The sequence below is a fragment of the Equus caballus genome, chromosome 2 (genome assembly GCF_041296265.1).
Source record: "Equus caballus isolate H_3958 breed thoroughbred chromosome 2, TB-T2T, whole genome shotgun sequence".
NCBI lineage: Eukaryota > Metazoa > Chordata > Mammalia > Perissodactyla > Equidae > Equus > Equus caballus.
Window position 1 is genome coordinate 6969623 of NC_091685.1, and position 21783 is coordinate 6991405.

At 38.8% G+C, this 21783-nt stretch overlaps 1 protein-coding gene across 10 annotated transcripts in view; it reads right to left on the reverse strand.

Annotated features, from left to right (window-relative positions):
• The window catches only part of ZFYVE9 (zinc finger FYVE-type containing 9), a 193048-nt gene that overhangs the window by 5776 nt on the left and 165489 nt on the right, over positions 1-21783 (reverse strand). For all 10 annotated transcript variants that reach the window (XM_070259969.1, XM_070259974.1, XM_070259968.1 and 7 more), the window contains 5 exons: positions 11568-11718; positions 9342-9422; positions 6865-7027; positions 3473-3578; positions 978-1154 (listed from right to left, as the gene is read on the reverse strand). In XM_070259969.1, the coding sequence (XP_070116070.1) occupies positions 978-1154; positions 3473-3578; positions 6865-7027; positions 9342-9422; positions 11568-11718 (678 nt within the window). The remainder of the gene's footprint in view (positions 1-977; positions 1155-3472; positions 3579-6864; positions 7028-9341; positions 9423-11567; positions 11719-21783) is intronic.

A 21783-nucleotide genomic window follows, 5' to 3' on the forward strand; every position in this document is an offset into this window, starting at 1 on the left:
CCTGCCCTCAAAAGGCTCAAACATTTAGCAGAAAAATGCTTGTTCTTTAGTTGTTTATATGAGGTAATTCTCTCCAGCCAGATTATCAGTACCATTCGAGAAAGGACCATGAAACCTCACTTGTATTACCCTGATATGCTTACTACGGCATTGGGCAAGACCTTAAACAGAAAATATATACTTGATGATGACCAGTCAGGAAATGGAGCCAGATATATAACCTTTCACATTTTTCCTGATAATGACACAACTCTGCATCAAAGCAGGAGCACTGAGATATGTCACAGGATCCAAAATCCAAAGAAATGTAGAGAGATGAGAATGCTAAACCACAGGAGAGAGACAATGGAACAAGGAATTGGGGCAAGGGGCATGTGCTAAGACTGGATTGTTACTACAAACAGCATACAAAAAAGTTAAGACAGGGAGGGAAGCCCGGCCATAGGAGACCTGAGCTGACAGGAAAAGTAATGGAGAAATAGCTCAAGTCTTAGCCACCAACCAGCATGGAAACGTTGACAGTAAGAAAAATCTTAAGGAGTGGGAGCTGCAGAGCCCAGTCAGCAGAAGCCTGCTGTAGTTGGATTAAGAAAAAACAGGACATGGGACAGCTTAGGACCTGCTCTCTGAGGGAGGCAGAATGATTCCTGAAGGGTGGGACTGGGCGGTTCTCAAAGAGTAGCACTGATACTGTTCACACAGGGCTGGCAGGTCCCTCACACACACTTCCCCTCCTTACCCCACACTACAGACAGTCCTTGGAAGACATTCAGGTGAGGAAGACAAGGTTCAGATGGTTCAGACTCTGACCAACACATGCAGGTGTATTACTAATAGAGGGAAGGCCAGGTGACTTACATCTGGTCAAGCCAGAAGGTGCAGAGAATTAAGCTCTCTGGGTTGATGCAGGAAACCTCATGTCAGAAAATACAGACTGCCCAAGGCCAGCTTCAAAGGCTACCTGAGACTCTTCTTACCTGATCTGAGTCAAGCGTCACACGTAGTCCCAGTTTAGTCATTCCATCTTCCTTCAGAAGCTTCAGATGGGGACAGAGAGCAAGGCAAAAAGCCTTGGCAACGTGCTCAGTCAATCGGCTATGATCTGCAGGATCACTCAGGCAATTGTGCTGGTCATCGCTTTCTAGGAAAAACACCTGTTCCCCACACAAAAGAGACTTAACCTTGCGCTCAGGAGATATGGGAAGAAACAAGTGCATCAGCTCACTGTGTATGAGCACCCTCATCCTCTGAGATGTGCAAGAAGACCTGACCCGCCTATCTCCCTGCTCTTGGCCATGGTCATAATGGTATGTTTTACTCAGAACCCCAAAAGGCTTCCATTTTGCATTGTGCACTTCTAAGAGGTAATCCTTATATGTGAACAATTTTCTTAGAAAACGATCTTAGAGTCTCAGATTTTGGCCCTTATAGATTATGTGACCCAACCCCCTTGTATTACAGATTACTCAGAGAAGAGAAGTGACTCACTCAAGAGCTAGAAGTACTTAGATGCAGGGCCAAGCCCAGATCCAAGTCTTCTGCTCCTCACACAGACAGAGCTTTCCCATCCATGGCCCTGCCACTGCTGAGGCCAGAGCTGTGTCAGTGTCCTGGCACCAAGCTGAGCACTGCACTGGGCACAGGCAGAAACACAGCAAACTTGGAACTGAGAGACCCAAGTCCTAGTCACATAGAGGAGGGTCAGGAGCAAGTCCTTTGACTTCTTCATGCCCAATTTGCCTTTGTAAAATGGAAAGCCCCTGTCCTCTCTGGTTATTGTAAAGAGAAAATAATATAAAAGCATTATATAAAAGAGATATGCAAATACACAATGCTTATAGATACCAACTCCTAGCTTACAGCTCAATAAGGGGCTTATACTAAGAATACTACAAAGCGGGGAGCTCTGAAGTCCTGTGCCCGATGCACTAGTGAGAACGGCAGCACGAAATGATGGGAAGAGCTCTAGACTGGGAGCCAGGAGACCTCTGGCCCTGCTCTGCCAGTAACTAGTAACAGAAAAGTCACAGGGCCTCTCTGAGCCTGTTTTCTCATTATGCAAATAAGATGGGTTGCCTCCCTACTTTTGAGGGAATGGAGGTCAAACTATTTTGTAAGCGATAAACCGTTTTATATGTTCCAGACCCTGCATTACTCAAAATGTGTCAAAGGGATAATCATTACAAAGCAAGCAGCTAAAAACACTGAGTTGCATATGAAAACACCAAGCCTGGTATGAAAGATAAGTTCCTTGGAGCAAGAGCTCGAGAACTGGAGAACCAGGTTCTGGTCTCTTGCTATCAGGAACCAGTCATGTGAACTTAGGCAAGGCACTTAACCTCTCATGGCCTCAGTTACCTTGTGCATAAAATGGAAAAGCTAGACGTCACAGTACTTTTTTAAAAATTAAGACTTTTAGATGTGGCATACATATACAATGGAATACTACTCAGCCATAAAAAAAGACAAAATCATCCCATTTGCAACAACACGGATGGACCTTGAGGGTATTATGTTAAGTGAAATAAGCCAGACAGAGAAAGACAAACTGTATAATTTCACTCATATGTGGAAGAAAAACACCAGGGACAAAGAGAACAGATTAGTGGTTACCAGAGGGTGAGGGGGTTGGGGTGGGTTCATAAGGGGTAAAGGGGCACATATGTATGGTGACTGACAAATAATAATGTACAACTGAAATTTCACAATGTTATAAACTATTATGACCTCAATAAAATTTTAAAAAACAGAAAAAAATTAGGACTTTTAAAGCTAAAAGGAATCCTAGAGATTTTATAATTTAATGCTTTATTTTACAGATGAGTATAAATGAGGTTGACAAGAAATTGAGACCCAGGACCTACCTGTTTATTCTCAGAGAATAAATTTTCTGATTTGTATGATATGTACACAGGGTGTCCCTGCTCGCTCCTCTCAGTTCCACGTAAGCCTCTAATACGGCTTTCAAATTAAGGAACAATAGTCTGGAAACAGCTTAGGCGTTGGCCAGATCTGGGTTTGAGTCAGGACTTTGCCATTACTTATTTACCCTGTAATCTTGGACAAGTTACTTAGTCTCTTTTTAGTTTTCTTCTTGGTGAAATAAGTTTATTTTTTAAAGACCGTGTTATCTAAGATAGTTTTATCTGTGAGTGCAGCATAACTAGCCCAGCTTTCTGAAGAAAACAGCAAAGATGGTATGTACCACTCAGAGATGCACCTTCTTGAATTCCAATACAAACAAATCTCTAAAAGCTAGTGCATAGGAAGGAGGAGACGTCACACTGCTGCAGGCTGCAGTTGGTGGCTTTTCTCCCAGTGAGCTAAGATAGACCAGAGGGAACTGGTGTATAGAAGGTAAACAGAGATATTTTTTTTTCTCATCCTCCAGAATCAGCCCAGAATGTGTCTCTGGGCCTAGCAAAAAATTGTGCTCAAAAGGGGTCAAGAATGCCAAGTTTCATTTGCTTACCTCTGTCCATCTGATGACTTTTCCATTTGCTTTATACTCTGATCCATGGAATATCTTCACGCTTGTTATAGATTCCATGGACTTCCCATCTATAGGACTTACGACACTAAAACAGAGGCAAAGGAAAGAGATGGAAGCAGCTCTTGAAGTTAGGAGAACCCCTTCTCAAGTCTTGCTACTAATTACATTAGGTGCCTTGCTGAACATATCTGTGCAACACATCACAGCAACAATAAGCCACTGCACAAAAATGTACGTGAACAGAGCACGGGAAGGGCTGATGCACTGAAACAATTCGAAGAACACACACAGAAAAGGAGTCATGATTCCAGGAGCTGGTTCTTTTAACATAAAGAAACTGTTTACTCAAACTTGCTCTCTTCTTCCAGCCTTCCTTCAATGAACACAGGGCCACCCACCCACTCTCCCTCTCCCCTCTGCTGTCACAGCACTCTGCTCCCGACTGTACTAACACTCACCATGTTGTATTCTTCATATGTTTGTGAATCTGCCTTACAAATAAACTCGTAAAGGGAAGGGAATATAATATACTCACCTCTGTGTGCTATATTCCCAGTTCTGACACACTGCTTGGAACACAGAGCTTAATGTTTGTTGATTAAAAGAATTATTTGATCAAGTACGTTAATTATGACAGTGCTGGTGTGAACTGGTGAACGAGTATCTATATTATCTATCACAACGAATTCCCTTCAGTGCTAAATTATCATTCCTAGATTCCTAAATAGAATGGCCACTTGTTATAATCCTTTTCTCTCCAAAATATAGCAAGTATAAATATGTGAAGATACACACTCATTCTGACGAGGATTCAAATTAGTTGTCACAGAGTTTGCAAACTCTTCCTAAGTTTTCACACTTGTTTATGTTTTTGAATCTCTAGGTATAAAATATCAAATTTAACTTTAACTTCAGTATCAGGGATTCATTTCATTTGCTTGAATTAAAATTATTTAAACAATGTTAAGTTTAATTTCTAACTCATCAAACAACAATGTCAAAAAAAGGCAGCCTCAGTCGATTAGCACTCTTTTGAGAGAGGATACCCAGACGATGCAGGACCGGCTGGAAAACATTCAATTTATACACTACAGACTAAACTCCTGAGTTCAAGAGTCTGCCCTGAGGGGTCTTGTCCTCTCTTCTAAGATGCTGTCTCTGGCACCCGTTGTAGGAAGGGGCAACCTGCTTGCTGCTACCGATACCTTACGGTATCAGATTACCAATTTTTTGGTCCTAATAACCATTTTCACTTGCAGCTATAACAGAGAATTAAACACAAATTGATTTTGAAATTAAATTTTCCTGTGAAGTATGAGAAGATAAAGGATTATTTGTAATAAGCAAATGCACTCATTGATATAGAAATTGCTTCTTCTTGTTCAATAGCAAAAGTTTTAAAATCTTTGTTTTTCTTAAATCCGGTGTGCCGGGTTGTAAATGTCCTCCATCTGCCTTTGCTCCTGCTACTCCCTCAGACTGCAGTGCTGGCTCTGCCACAACTACGTGGCAAATACTCATCTCACCAGATTCAGCTCAAGCAGCAGCCGTTTCTCTATGAGTTGTTCTTGACCACTGCCCTACCACCTCTACCCAGTTCCTGCTTTCCTTTTTATCTTCAGTGTATCCTAATGAGTTTTCTATGAGCATCTTCCATACTTTGGTGCACTTATTTATAACTATCTTCAAAACCAGAGTGAGCCACTTGTTAGCAGGGACTGTGTGGAATTCATTTTTTGTATTTCCAGAGGCCTGCATGTAGAATGATTGCCTGAAGATGAATGGATGGATGGGAGAAAGCTTACTACAATGAAGTATGATATATTCCTTCAATCAATCAATTTTTTAAAGCACCTACTAGGTGCCAGGCAATATTTTAGGTGCTGGTGATACAGATGTAAATAAACCAGACAAAAGCCCCGCCCTCATGGAGCTTACATCCCAGGGGCAACAGAATCAAATAAGTAAGTAAAACTATATTGTATGTTAGAGAAGTATAAGTGCTCTTGAGAAATGTAATGCAGGAAGTATTGGAGGTGGGACGGAAGCAATGTGCATGAGAGGGTTATAATTTAGATAGGTTGGCCAGGGAAGATCTTACTAAGAAAGTGACATTTAGAAAAAACTTGAAGGCAGTGAGGGGGTGACTCATTTGGCTATCTAGGGGCAGGGTATAAGCTGAGAGAACAGCAAGTGGCAAGGCCTGAGGACAGACGTATAGCTGATGCGTTCAAACAAGAAGGCAAGCGTGGCTTCTGAGAAATAAGACGGTAGGCGGAGAGACACAGAGATTGTGTAAGGCCTTATGGGTCATAAAAGACTTTGGCTTTTACCCTGAATGATAGTGGAAGCCAGTTAGGGGTTTTGAACAGAGAATGACATTACTCTGGCTGCTGCACTGGAAACAGATTAGGTTGGGGGGAGGGAGGAGGCCAAGACCAGAAACAAAGTACCCAATTAGGAGGCTACTGCAATAATCCACACCAAAGGAGGGTGGCAGTAGAAGCAGTGAGTAGTAGCACGATTCCGGTTATATTTTGAAGAAAAGCTAACAGGATTTACTGTTGGATTAGGTGTATGTGTGAGAGAAAGAAAAGTGTCAAAGATGATTCCAAGTTTTGGCTTGAATCATCAGAATACAGCCGCCATATACTGGGCAAGAGTATAGGATTTGAAGCCCAAGGAGGTGGTTTTAAGTCCTAGCCCTGCCATTTCCTAGCCTTGAGGAGTCATTTTGCCTTTTTGGTGCTTGTTCACTCCTCATCTGTATATGGGAATAACAACACTAGTTATTATATCAAATGAAATAATATTAGCAAAAGTGCTTTGAAAATGATAAAAGGCTTAGGTATTATTACTATTATTGCAGTAACTTTAGGATTGTTTTGTTTCATCAACTCCTTCCCTCCTCCTCCCTTCAAAAATATGCACAGAAACTCCTTCATAAATTAAGCCAAGAGGGGCCGGACCCGTGGCTGAGTGGTTAAGTTCGTGCACTCCGCTTTGGCGGCCCAGGGTTTCACTAGTTCAGATCCTGGGTGTGGACATGGCACCGCTAATCAGGCCACGCTGGGGCAGCGCCCCACATAGCACAACCAGAACATACAACTATATACTGGGGGACTTTGGGGAGGAGGAGGAGAAGAAGAAGAAGAAAACGACTGGCAACAGATGTTAGCTCAGGTGCCAATCTTTACAAAAAATAAATTAAGCCAAGAAACCAGAAACTTAAAATTCTGTGTTATGTATACAACATATACATAACATATTTTTCTTAGGCAGGGCTTTCAGTTATAAAACACCAGTGTAGACAAAACCCAGAGCCTAGCCCCATAACTAAAAGCCACAAAGGGGAAGTTCACTGCATTTACCCCTTGTTGACATTCTTGTCGTCATCCACCCACTGGATGTGGATGTGCTCCTGGGGATCCTCGGCATCTGCCTTGCCACAGGTGATGGTGAAGTCCTTCATCTCCCGCAGTGCCTGTCTTAAGGCATCCATGTTCTCTGCCGTGATCTGGACCATAACTCCATCTGGGAATCAGCACCAAGACAGTAAAGATAGAAACACCAAGCCAGGGAGAGGGGCAGATGAAACATGGTACCTGGCATCAGACAACTCCCTCTAAGATTAAATGTAAAACTCTGCTCAGCTCTCTACAGCTGACAAAGAGGTTTTGTTCTCTGAGCTGAACCTCTTACTTATTGAAAGTGCTATGAGGGGCAAATGCAAGATGGGTTCTGCTTAAAACACCTGCTTGTTGACTTGACTTCAGACACAACTAAAAGTTTTTCCTGAGACTTCTCAAAGGGAAAACTTACACATGGTAACATCCCTCTTTTGGACTCACACAGCATTTTGTTCCTCTTTCCACTCTTGCATTTAGCATGCTCTAATCATGTGTATTTGTTTGCATCTCAGTCTCTCTCACCTTACTAAGATTGCCTGGCATACAGTGAATGCCCAGAAAATGTTTGTTAAATAAATCACTGAATAAACAACAGTAGTGGGATAGGCGATAAATCTATTTACTAACTAGCAATAAGGCAAACCTACCATATGGGTTTCACATGGGCTACAGATGGTAACTGTTTCTGGGCTGCTACCTACCTGAGTCAAAGGCACACACTGAAACTGAAGGTGAAAGTTGTCACATGCTGAGCAATTACCCTGCTTCACTGACACAAAATTTTGTCAGTTGAAATAATTTCTAAAGAGTTTCAATGAAGATTTCATAAATAGGCTGCCAATTGCTCTACTGACATACACAGTGAAATGCAAGATCTAAGAAATTCCCAACCCAAAGACTAAACATAACTTTTAAACACATTGCCTAGCATTTATAAGGATCTGTGTCAGTCAATTTATCATTTTTGACAATATTTAAAGGGTGTTTTTAAATCATCTTGTAAAGACAATTTCAAAGGTAGTCCATACTCGATCACATAGGCATTAATCTGTCAGTTAAGACCAAATGACTGTTATCGCCTAGATTTCTTAATGATTTCTTAATAACATGTTTCTGTTTTGTAATCAGAGTTGTGAAATTTAGTTGTAAAATACTGGCATACTTTATTCTTCACTGCTGTTTTAAGATTACCAATAAAGGAGATCAAACCCAATAGCTATTAACTTGTGTAAGATTATCTGTGCATTTCAATTAATACTCTGGAATCCACCCTCAGGAAGCACTGCTTTCAGACAGGGCCCTGCAGTAAGCCACTGTGGAAATGAAAACCTGCTGTCATGTGTGGCAGACTGTACTTTCCAAAGAAGACGACAATATCTCCTGTCTCACATGCTTTTCTACAATGCTACCCCCTCCCATTTCCCCATCAACAAGTGGAGTCTAATTCCTCTCTCCTTGAATCTGGGCAGGCTTATGACTACTTCCAACACGAGGGTATGGTAGAAGTGACACTGTGCAACTTTCAAGTCTGGGTCACAAAAAGCAATGTGGCTTCTGCCTTGTTGCTAAGACTACGCATGCTTAGATTCCTGAGACACCATGTAAGAAGTCCAACGAGGCTGCCATGCTAAGGAGTCCAATGTATAAGTACTCCAATCATTACTCCTAGTCTTTAAATCATCCTAGGGCAGGCCCCAGACATGTGAGTGAACAAACCTTCAGATAATTCTAGCTCCCAGCCATCAAGTAACCGCCAGCCTTCAAGTTATCCCAATTGAGGCCCTGGACATCATTAAGCAGGGTCAAGCCATCCCTGCATTGCCCTGTCAAGTGCAGACCAGAGGAATCAGTGAGCATGATAAAATAATTGTCTTAAGCCATTAAGTTCTGGCTTAATTTGTTATGCAACAAGAGTAACCAGATCCAAATACAGTGAAGAATAATTGACAAAGAAAATAAACAGTATGCTCATTAGCCTTTCATTAACTTTCATTTAATTAACTTTTGTCAGGATATGTGTCATGTCTAATTATAACGAACCAGCAGGAAACATATCCCATTCTGTACCCCAAACAATGATTACAGCATTCTTGTGCGTAAGAAGGACTGAACTTCATCCATATATTTACAGATCTGCACCCAGTGATATATTTGAACTCAGACTACATCCCTAAGGTCCCTTATCCCAGAGCTCTGAAAAGCCAGCTCTTAATTTTTATGTCACTATCCCATGGTATCTCTACCACTTACTCCCCTCTTTGGAGAACTAAGCATCCTTATGACAGTTTTAATTAGCTGAAGAGTGAGACACTATTGAATGAATAAGAAGAGTCAGAAGTCAACGGCAACAGTGTCAAGGCTCCCTTTAATGTCCTAAGTTTTCAGTTGTACAATTAGGATTGAACTAATGCACACAAAGTAAGTAACTCATTCTTTACCTTCCACAATACTGGACTTGGCAAGATATCCTGAAGAGGATTTCAGAGCGCCACTGAACACAAAGAAACTGGCACCAGTCACTAAAATAGCAATAGAAATAGTTTAGTGAAGACATACCCTGAGATGGAGGGATTGAGAACAATAATGAAATGTTTGGTAGTTGAGAACTCCAACCATCATCATACAGAAAACAAAACATCAACTCTAGACACCACAATGTACAAGTAACCAATAATTTTGATGCTTATGGTAGCTTTGGGAACGAGGTTTTAAGATATACTCTCCCATTTTGTTTTGCTCCTCTTCCAATCAAGAATCAAAGAATCTTACAAGCAAAGAAATCTTAGTGGTCAAGTCTAGGGCTTGGCCTGCAGCCTTTTTTTGTAAATAAAATTTTATTGGAACACAGCCATGTCCATTCGTTTACATACTGTCTATGGCAGTTTTTAAAGTACGATCCCAGAGTTGAGGTTGGTGACAAAGACCACAGGCCTGCAAAGCCTACAATATTTATCATCTAGCCATTCACAGAAGAAGTTTGCTGATCCCTGATCTTATTCATTGATTTCCAGGGTTTTTTTTTTAGATCAAATGTATTTTGAATATGGAGATATGGTTGCCAACTATTTTATTTAACAAGTGGAGCTATTAAAAAAACAAACACGTATTTAAAAGACAAACACCTGTTACCAGTATCTCCTCATAAAAGAAAGGATATTTAATTATATTCAGCTTTATGGAAACTTCACTACACTATGTTTTTTCTCCATATCTTAAATGGAACTGAGCTATTCCAACTTCCTACCCAGTGGTCCTACAATAACTCTAACAGGTAGATCATTCAGCCTTTGTCAGAGACTCCTGCTGACAGGGACCCCACAATAGCACAAGGCAGCCCATTCTACTTCTGGATAACTGTGTTACAGAATGTTCTCTCGAATTGAGCCCAAATCTAGATAGCTATAACTTTCACCCATTGGTACTGGTTTTGGCTTTTTGCAGCTATTCAGAATAAGTTGAATTGTATTTCCACATAACAGAAAATTTTAGGAATAGAGACAGCTATTTTTCACCCTCTTCCAATCTATACTTTTCCAAATTAAACAATTATATTTTATTCAAGAGATCTTCCTTTGACCTAGTCCAGATTTCTCACAGGCCTTGAAACATCCTATGAAGACCCTCTAGTTTTAACAACATATATGATCAATTGCATTAATGACACCTAGAACTTATTCAAATATTTTAGATATGACTTTAATAGGGAGCATTGTGGACTTATCAGCTACCTTATTTTGGATATTGTATTTGAATATACATGTGCTAAGTATCTTTTATGCCTTTACTAAACAACTGATTTAAAAAATACACTGCAGACGGTGACCTAGAGTATGTCTACTAGAGAAGTGTTTGATAAAGCGTATGAAAGAAAGCTGGTTTTGGGAGGTATTCTGAGGGGAAAAAAAGATTCATGGTCAAGTAAATTTAGGAAGGGCTAGGCACTATCCTCCTTTTGGAAAATCACAATACACATAGTTTGTTAAAGGCTCTGAAAAGTCCTGTAGTAAAGAAATTTGTTTAAACCTGTTTAACTCAGGATTTCTCAGTTTAATGTATTAAGCAAGACTGACTTATTTACGTAAATATTTTTTAAAACCGTAGAACCTGATAAGACACTTTAGGAAATGCCACAGTGAGCAGCGCTTCTTAAATTCTAATGAGCATTGGAATCACACAACTTGTTAAAATGAGGATTCTGCTTTAGCACATCTGGGGTGTAGATTCTTCATTTCTAAAAATCTCCTAAGTGATGAGACCACATTCTGAGGACCACTGAACCTAGAAGCCTTCCTTCGGAATCCTGTCAACCTACTAATTTACGTTCTGTGGGCATGGTCATTCAACGAGCTCCAAAGCTGCCTAAGCGTATTCTCACCATGGGGCCTGGTCTCCTACCTTCCAATTCCAATGCCAATGCCCTGTCAATATCCTGAGGCGGTATTTTCAAAATGTTCCCCTCAAAAACAGAGGTCCCACCTGCAACTGTGAGTCTGGCTACTTGGGGAGTCAACCTAATCCTGGAGAATAAGCTTGGAAAGCTTAATTTAATCAAATTGTTTGTGGTCGCCTATCTAGAAGGTGAGTGCTATGGGGCTGAGAGATCCAATTCTGCAAGTCCAGTACAATCTCCTATTCTCCTAATGTCAATTGGCTCAAATACTCACCCTTCCTGGGCTGACTGTGAATACTGATAGCCTGGGTCTGATAGTTCCCATCATCGTTCTGTACACACACGAGATGAGAGTCTGCCTTGTCATTGAAGCAGGCACCTCCTGCCAGGACATGCTCATTGGACTTGTTCATGGCTTTCATCATCTGCAATCAAAGATTAGGGGTAACTTGCTTATTCTGCCAAGAACGGGCATTTTTTTGGTCTGACATGGCACAACTCTCTCACCTTCTCAAAACCAAAACAGAATATTATTTTTATTAAAGTGTCAAACTGGCTACCAAATAGTGAAAAATCAATCACCATTAGTAAAAAATCAACAGATACAAAAATTCCCTCTGTAGTTTATAGGTGATTTGTATTACAACCTAAGCACATAACAATTTTGCATTCATTTTTTGTCTTTTTATTGCTGCACTAAACTCAAGTAACAAAAATCAGTTTAGCTAATTACAGTAGTTTTTCCCATCCACTGGATTCTCTAAAGATACATACACTGAAATTCTAAGTCAAAAGAATGTCCCTTCTTTTTCCACATCCATACAAAGAAGTGAGGGTTTTCCTCTAGAAATATATGAACTCCATTCTTTCTCAGTTTTACTAACTTATGTTTGAGATCTTCAATAAAATTACTTACCAATATTTTGCTTTGTTCTTACCAAAAGATTTAAGATAATTCTGAACCTTACCTGAAAAAACTCACAGGCCACCAGTTTGCTTCTAGTAAACAAATCTGAACTTATATTATCTCAATGCTAAACTTTGACTTCTGGTTGAAATAAGCTAATAATAATTTGTTTTTATTTCCCATTTTTTCCTTCATGCCATCCCATTTGTCCAACTTTCTGATCCGCTCCTTGAAAATGGCTTTGATTTTTTGAAAATTGATTCCAAAACTTTTATTTTACTTTGTTTTACTTCCCTCTTCCTCCTATATTATAAACTGCAGTAGCACAGTGTGAAAAACACCAGATGAGTCTTCTGATACATTTTCTATTTCTGTATCAACTATTTTAAAGTGAACTATTCAGTGACATTCAGTACATTCACAATGTTGTGCAACCAGCACCTTTATGTAGTTCCAAAACATTCCATCACTCCAAAGTAAAACCCCTTACTCTGCTATTTTATGCTGTCACTGGTTTTTTACAGCTATCCGAGCAGGTGTGAACCTATCGCTGCAGTTTTCATTTGCATTTCCCTAATGACTAATGATGTGAAGCACCTGTTTTTATGTGCTTGTTGGTCATTTGTGTATCTTCTTTGGAGAAATGTCTGTTCAAGTCCTTTGCCCATTTTTTCATTAGCTTGTCTGTCTTTTGTCATTAAGTTATAAGAGTTCTTCATATATTCTAGATATCAGACCTGTATCAGATATATGATTTGCAAATATTTTCTCCCATTGTGTAGGTTGTCTTTTCACTTTCTTATTAATGTCTTTGGATGTGCAAGTTTTTAATTTTTATTAAGTTCAATTTATCTATTTTTTCTTTTGTTGTTTGTGCTTTTAGTTCTATATCTAACAATCCATTGCCAAATCCAAGGTCCTGAAAATTTACCCTCATGTTTTATTCCAAGACCTTTGTGGTTTTAGCTCTTATGTACAGGTCATTGATCCATTCTGAGTTAAGTTTTGTATATAGTGTGAAATAGGGGTACAACTTCATTCTTTGTACATGGCAATCCAGGTGTTCCAACACCATTTGTTGAAAACTATTCTTTCACTGTTGAATGGTCTTTGCACTCTTGTCAAAATGAACTGGCCATAAACATATGGATTTATTTCTGTATTCTTAATTCTATTCCATGGCAGAACCACACTGTTTTGATTACTGTAGCTATGCAGTAAGTTCTGAAATTGGGAAGTGTGAATCCTCCAATTTTGTTCTTTTACAAGATTATTTTGGCTCCAGGGCCCCTTGCAATTCCAAATGAGTATTGGCTTTTCCTTTCCTGCAAAAAAAGCCCATTAGAATTTAGATAGTGCTTGCACTGGATCTATAGATCACTCTTAAGTAGTACTGCCATCTTAATAATATTAAATCTTCTAATCCATGAACATGAGACATCTTCCCATTTATTTAGGTCTTCTTCAATCTCTTTTAGCAATGTTTTGTAGTTTTTAGGGTACAAGTCTTTTACCTCCTTGGTCAAATTTGTTCCTAGGTATCATATCAATACATTCTAAGGTAGCATCATCTATTGTCTTTACTCTAACTCTTGCAAAGTTAATATTTTAATATATTATTATATCACCACAGACATCCAAACAATAACTGAAAGTTCTTCTCACACTGACATTTATCAACCTCACTAATCCAAACCACTTCTATCAGGGTTTTCTGAAGATTACTTTTACATAAGTCCTTTGCAAACAGAGTAAGTCAGCTGGAAGATTCCTACTTAGTAAAGTCAACTGATAAACTAATTTAGGTTCTCATTTGCAATTTACATTTGTATCACAAGAAAGAAACTGACATGATCACATATAGCAATTTTAAAGATGTTATATCCATCATTTCTTCCAAATCATTAGGCTAAAGTCGTTTCTAATTTTGTCTACATTAAGCAGATTAAGAAATATTTTCAATTCAGATATTCTGAATCAATTAGCTAGCCTTTTAAGTAATCGTTTTCTTGGATGTCAATTTCAAGCCAAGTGATATAAACCAACTTCATATTTCTTTAGAAATGAATGAACTGATTTTTTTTCTCTTAAAATCATGTTATTTACACCAAGAGAACAGTTTCCCAGATATTCAAAGGACCTTACTGACCATAAAATAAACTTACACTTGTCATATGATGACATAAATAACTTACTTTCCATTTTAGTTGTGTTATTTCTCTGCTCTATCAATACAAATTCTGTAATATCTCTTCTATCTATCCCTATCTTCACCATAGCTCAGGACCTAATTACCTCTCTGGACACAACAACCTTACAACTGGCTTTTCTACAATCAGTCTCTATCAGTTCTGATTCATTCCACATGCTGTCCCCATATTTACCAAAGCACAGCTCTGACCACATCACATCTTCTTCACCTTGTCCTCTACTCAAAACTGCAAGCTTCCTATGTTCCAGCCCCAAACCAGCTTTCCTGCCTTCCTTCCCTTCCTTCCATATCCTTATATGCAGGACTACTTCCTAACGCACTACCATTTCCCACATCTGAGGTTTATTATATGCAGATATTTAGCCTCCCTTTTCTTCTCCCATACCCAAGCACCTGAAAAAGTTGCCCCCCAAATCAAGGCTTAGTAAGAATACCAATTCCTGCATGTAGCCTTCTTCAACTTCAGTCAGACAGCAATGTGACCATTGCCTTTGTTGAACTGCCATAGCACCTTATTTGTGTTCCTTATATGGCATCATCCACATTCAGTGTTGAATTATGATTAACAGCAAGGACTCAAGCCAGACTGCTTGTATTTCAATCCTGGCTTTGCTACTAACTGGTTGTGTGCCCTTGGGCAAGTTCCTCGATTTCTCTGTGTCTCAGTTTCCTCCTCTGTAAAACGGGATAATAAAAGTAATTATTTCATATAGTTATGAGGATTAAATTTATATTTATAAAGTGCTTAGAATAGCACCAAAAATGTAGTAGCACTGATTAAATGTTTGTTATATAAAATCTGTATGCTTGTCTCCTCCACCCTGCTTACAAAATTGTAAAGCAACCTTCAAACCAGCAACAAATAATTCAAATGAATACCTCTTATGAGATAATGGGATTCAGACCCTTCCTAAGAGCTCAAAAATTAGTGACAATGACACATTGATAAAGGCAGGGGAACCACTGCTGTGACAACAGTATGTGCAAAACAGCTAACACCCATAGAACGCCACCCATGAGCAAGGCACTGAGCTAAATGCCACATGCGTCTCATCTTGAAAGAACCATTTTAACCTACCAAGTACATAAGCTTTATCCTCCTGTGTTTCCCACCCCCAGAGTCTAACCATCCATGAAAATCATAAGAGCCATTTAAAAGCATACAGTTCTAGAATGAGTGCTGGGAGGAATGGGTGAGGAGTTATAACACCTAATTCATCTCTGAATTAACACACCATGCCCTTCAATTTCCTCTCTGAGATCTCATGTTAAAAAAGGACACTTTAGCCTTTTGATCTGAGTGGAAAGGACGTGCAGAGGAGGAGTTTAAGCAGGGCCTTGAGGAACATCTACAATTTGTATATAGTTTGCAAGGCTTAGCACAGGGCCTTGCTCATAGCAGGTACTCAATAAATATTTGCTGAACACATTAATTAGTAAACCATATAAGTAGGGATGGATTTGGAGGGTTTGTCTTATTCATGGAGTTATACTGAGAATAAGTGTTAGCACAATTTTAAAAAATTTTTTTGGTTCACTTATAATATCACATAGATTAGGTATTTAATAAAGTAAGTTTTAATGATTTAATCCCATAAACATTTATCAAGCGATTAACAATGACCATAGGTAGGAAGATCCATTGCAGAGGCATGGAAAAATCTATGAAAGTAAACCACTGCACCAGGGATTCAATGAAGAATAAAACACATGCTCTGCCCTCAAAGGGCTCAAAATTAAGAACAGGAAGGGATTCATACTCATCAGCTATACATGTTACACAAATAAAGGAAGCTGGGAAAACAGAAGAAAGAAAGACTGATATTGTCTGGGGGATGGAGAATTCTAGGGAGGTTTCTTAAAGGCATAACATTTGAATTGGCTTCGAAATCAGGAACAGAAGAAGAACACTCTGGATAAAGAGAAAAGCATGAGTGAAGGAAGAGAAATAGAACTTAGAAAGGAACACTGAGCAGGATAATGATGGAACAGGTAGAAAAATATCCGTTCCAGGAGATATTTAGGAAAAATATAAATATTAATTCTTCCAGGGGGCCAGCCCTGTGGCTGAGTAGTTAAGTTCTCGTGCTCCACTTTGGCAGCCCAGGGTTTCGCTGGTTTGGATCCTGGTCACAGACATGGCACCACTCGTCAGGCCACGCTGAGGCGGCATCCCACATGCCACAACTAGAAGGACCCACAATTAAAATATACTACTATGTACTGGGGGGATTTGGGGAGAAAAAGAAAAAAATTTAAAAAATAATAATAATAATTCTTCCAGTTAGCTGTAGTTCACTTGCATCCAGAAGCTAACACCCACCTTTCCAGTCCTATGGGTGTACATATCTTCAATTATGAACCTTCACTCATTTGTTGAGCAAATACTTATTGAGCATCTAATAAGTACCAGGACTATGTTCATACTTGGTTTATTCAGTAGTGCATAAATCTCTTCCCTCATGGAATTTATATTCTTACGTGTGTATGAGGAGGAAATAAAAACAGTAAGTAAAATACATAAAATGTTAAACATTGATAACTGCTATACAGAAAAATAAAGCATGGACAAAGGAGTAGGAGTACTGGGAGGTGCCATTTAAAATAGGATAGTCGGGGGGGCCCTTACTGAAAAGTGAGGGAAAAGTCATGGGAATATCTAGGGAAGAGCCTTACAGGCATTTAGAACAGCTGGTGCAATGGCCCTGTGGTGGCAGCACGGTGGCATGCCTGGCAGTTTCAAAGAAATTAAGGACAGTGTGGCTGTAGCTGAGCAACAGAAAGAGAAGAGATATAAGAAATTAGGTTAGAGAGGTAATGGATTACGGAGTACAAATGGCATAGACAACTTCAGTTTTTATTTTGACTAGGATGAAAGATTTCTGGAGGACTCTGAGCAGAGGAGTGACATGATTTAACTTAGTTTTAATAGAATCACTAGGACTGCTGTGCTGAGAATAGGTTGACAGGGGAAAGGGTACCAATGGGACAACCAGTTAAGAGGCTACTGCACAAATCTAGGGCAGAGATGATGTTAACTTAAGCTAAGATTGGTTCAAGGATTGAGAGGTGGTTGCATTCTAGATATATTTGTGAGGTAGAGACAGCAGAATTTCCTGGTAGGTTGGCCATGGGATACAAAAGAAAGAAGACTTAAAGATGATTTCAAAGTTTTGGGCCTGGTAACTGGAAGGCTGGCACTGCCACTAACTTAGGGAAGGCTGCAAGAGGAGCAGGTTTTGAGGGAAGATCAGGAAGTCAGAGTTGAACTTGCTAAGGTTGAAACGCCTATACAAGAGAGATATCAAGTGGGCAGTGAAGACACTCAAGTCTACAAAACAAGGGAGAGACTCAGGCTGGAGGAAGACATCAGTATAGAGACAGTATTTAAGGCCAGAGGACTGGATAGATCATCAAGGAAATGGATCAAGACAAATAAAACATACAAGGACTGAGCCCTTGGGTTTTCCAAAATGAGTGAGAAATGAAGTCGGAAAGGGGGATGTAAAGAGAAATTAAATTGTGGGACATGAGGGATGCCCTAGGAGTCCAGGGCTTCTTGTGGTACTTGAACATAATGAGATTAGAGCTGGTGGTCTCAAGGCCAAAAGCGGCAGCAAGGCTGTGAGTGCTGGGAGATAGGGAAAGCTAGGGGGTTAGCTAGAAGCCACTGTTCACCCCTATTAATGGGCAAGGAGACAGTCTTACTCTAAGCACACAGAGTTCAGCAGTGACCTCCTCTTGCAGTCAGTGGAGGTATAGCAGCCAGGGCTGCTTCTTGGGGATCCTTGCATTTTAATACTATCTTCTATGTTTAACACTAGGAAAACTATACCAATAATCAATGGAACATCACCTCCTTCCTCTGCACTATTCTCCAGAGTACCTTTCACCAACTCCTTTCATTCTTTTGAAAAGAGGACTATCACCTCTTCTTCCCTAAGAGAAGAGAAATGTATTCCTTGAAGGCCAGAAAATAAAACATTCCGCAAACAGACTTTAAGGCCATCTGTTCTTGCTAGCATTACAATGAACTTTTGAAAGTATGCTTTTGTAATTTCACATTTCTCTGAAGAATATATGTAGCTTTGAATTAAAATAAACCAAAGCTCCTATTTTAGAATCTTAGAGTGGGGAAGAATCTCAAGAGGCCATTCAGCCTAAATTATACAAGATGGAGAACTGCACAGATACATGATTTCACAGATTCTTGTGTTATGTCACAACCAACATAACCTTTCCTACTCCTGTCTCTTTGGTTTTGAGCAAAGGGTTAATAAAACTTTGTTCCTTTTTGCTTGCAACTTTGACATTAGCTTAATTCTTTGACTCTATTCCCCCAGTGACCTGATAAAAGTTTGAATGTCCACTATATTATTAGGAAAAAAATGCTTTATTTTTTACAGTTATATTTAAAATAATTGACAAAATGTACATTTTCAAGAGTGCAATTTGATGAATTTTGACTTCTGTATACAACTTTAAAAGTAACACTCGAAATCACTCTACTCTGTTCCATTGATCTATATACATATACATTTTCATCAAAACAATACTGTCTTGATTAATCTACCTTTAAAATAAGCCTTAACATCAGGTAGTGTAAATCTTTCAATTATGTTCTTTTTCAAAGTTGTTTTGGCTATTCTAGGTTCTTCGCATCTCCACATAAATTTTAGAATCAGCATCTCAATTTCTACCAAAAAAGTCTGCGGGCATTTTGATTGTGATTGTGTTGAAGCTATGGATCAATTTGGGAAGTACTGACATCCTAACAATATTGAGTCTTCCGATCCATAAACATAGCATTTCCCTTCATTTATTTGGGTCTTCTTTAATGTCTCTTAGCAATGTTTTGTAGCTTTCATTGTACAGGTATAGCAGATGATCTGTTAAATTTACCCCTAAGTATGTCATATTTTTCATGCTATTATGTTGTTTTTAAATTCCAATTTCTGAACGTCTATTTCAGTATACAGAAATACAACTGATTGTTACACAATGACCTTGAAACTTTGCTAAATTCACTTATTAAATCTAGCAGCTATTTTGTAAATTCCTTAGAATTTCTTACATAAACAATTATATTATCCATGAATGAAGACAATCTTCTTTCTTCCAATTTGTATTCATCTTATTTTGTTTTCATGCTTTATTACATTGGCTAGAAGCTTCACTGAAATTTTGAATAGAAATAAGAGTAGACATCCTCTCCTTGTTGCTAATCCTAAAGAGGAGGCATTCAATCTGTCACCATTAGATATAACAATTCTAAGTTTTTTGTAGATGCTCTTCACTAGGTTGTGGAAGTTCTCTTCTATTCTCAGACTGCCAAGATACACACACACACACACACACACACACATCTTGAATGGAAGTAGGATTTCATCAAATGCTTTTGCTGCATCATCTGGTTTTCCTTTTTTATCCTGCTGATATGGTGAGTTACAGACTGACTTTTGAATGTTAAACCAACTTAGCATTCTTGGAATAAACCCCACTTAGTCATGATGTACCTTATCATTTTGTGTGCCGTTGGACTGGATTTACTAAAAATTTGTTATGTATTGAGGCAACTATCTTCATGAGCGAGCGATATTAGTCTGTAGTTTTCATTTCTTTTTTTCTTCTTTTTTTCCTCCCCAGAGCCCCAGTGCGTACCTGTATATTTTAAGTCCTTCTAAGTCTTCTATGTGAGCTGCTGCCACAGCACGGCTACCGACAGACAAGTGGTGTGGTTCCGTGACCAGGAACTGAACTCGGGCTGCTGAACAGTAAGAGTGCTGATCTTTAAGCACTAGGCCATCAGGGCTGGCTCTAGTTTTCATTTCTTGTAAATTTTTTTTCCTGATCTTGTTATGGCGTAATGCTGGCCTTATGGAATGAGATTCCTCTCTCATCTCTTCTCTGAGAGTGTTTGTACAAACTGGTGTTATTTTTTCCTTTGTTATTTGGTAAAAGTCACCAGGGAAACCATCTGGACCTGGACTTTTCTTTGTGGGAAGGTTTATAACAATAAATTCAATTATTTCAACAGATACAGGGCTATTCAGGTTATCTATTTCTTCTTGGGAGATACTGGAGAGCTTGATATTCAAGGAATTTGTCCATTTTGGACATGTACTGGCACAAACATGTCCATAATATACCCTTAGTGTCCTTTTTCCTGTCTATAGGACCTGTAATGATATCCCTCTCTCTCATATCTCATAATGGTAATTGTGTTTTCACTATCTATCTAAACACTCTGACTAGAAGTTTCTCAATTTTCTTGCTCTCAAGAACTAGCTTTTGGTCTAACTTTTCTTAATTGTTTTTCTGTCTTCTATTTCATGAATTGCTGGTCTCATCTTTATTATTTCCTTTCTTCTGTTTACTTGTGTTTCATTTGCTTTTCATTTTCTAATTTCCTAAGGTAAAAGAATAAGTCATTGATTTGAGATGTCTTTTTCCCTTAAATATAAATGTTTAATCCTATCAATTTCTCTCTAATCAGTGCTTTAGCTGAATCCTATAAGTTCTGATATGCCATGTTTTCACTTTCAATCAGCTCAAAATATTTTCTTATATTCCTTTAGGTTTCTTCTTTGACCCATGGGTTATTGAAAAGTGTGTATTTTGTTTCCAAATATTTGGGAATTTTCTAGAGATCTTTCTGGTACTGATTTCTAATTTAATCCTCTTGTGGTCAGACCTTATTCAGTATGATTTGAATCATTTTAAATTTATTAAGACTTCTTTTATACCACAGAATATGGTCTATCTTGCAAATGTTCCCTGTGCAATGGAAAAGAATGTGCATTCTGCTGTTGGGTAGAGTGGTCTATAAAAATCAATAAAGTCTAATTAGTTGACAGTGTTGTTCAAGTTTTATACATCCTTGATGACTTTCTGTCTACTTCTTCTATCAATTATTGAAGAAGCGTTATTGAAATCTCCAAATGTACTTGTGGATTTGTCTATTCATCCTTGTAGTTCTATCAGTTCTTCCTTCATGCATTTTGAAGCTCTGTTATTAGATGCATAAATGTTTGTTATATCCTTTTGATGAACTGATCCCCTTATAATTATGAAATGTGCCTCTTTATTGCTGGTAATATTGTTTATTCTGAAATACACTTTGATATTACCCTATCCACTTAAGCTTTCTTTTAATTTATTTATTTGGTGAGGAAGATTGTCTCTGAGCTAACATCTGTTGTCAATCTTCCTCTTTTTGCTTGAAGAAGATTGTGCCTGAGCTAAAATCTGTGCCAATCTTCTTCTGTTTTGTATGTGGAATGCCACTACAGCATGGCTTCATGAGCAGTACGTAGGTCCACGCCCAGGACCCGAACCTGCGAACCCTGGGTCACCAAAGTGGAGTGCACA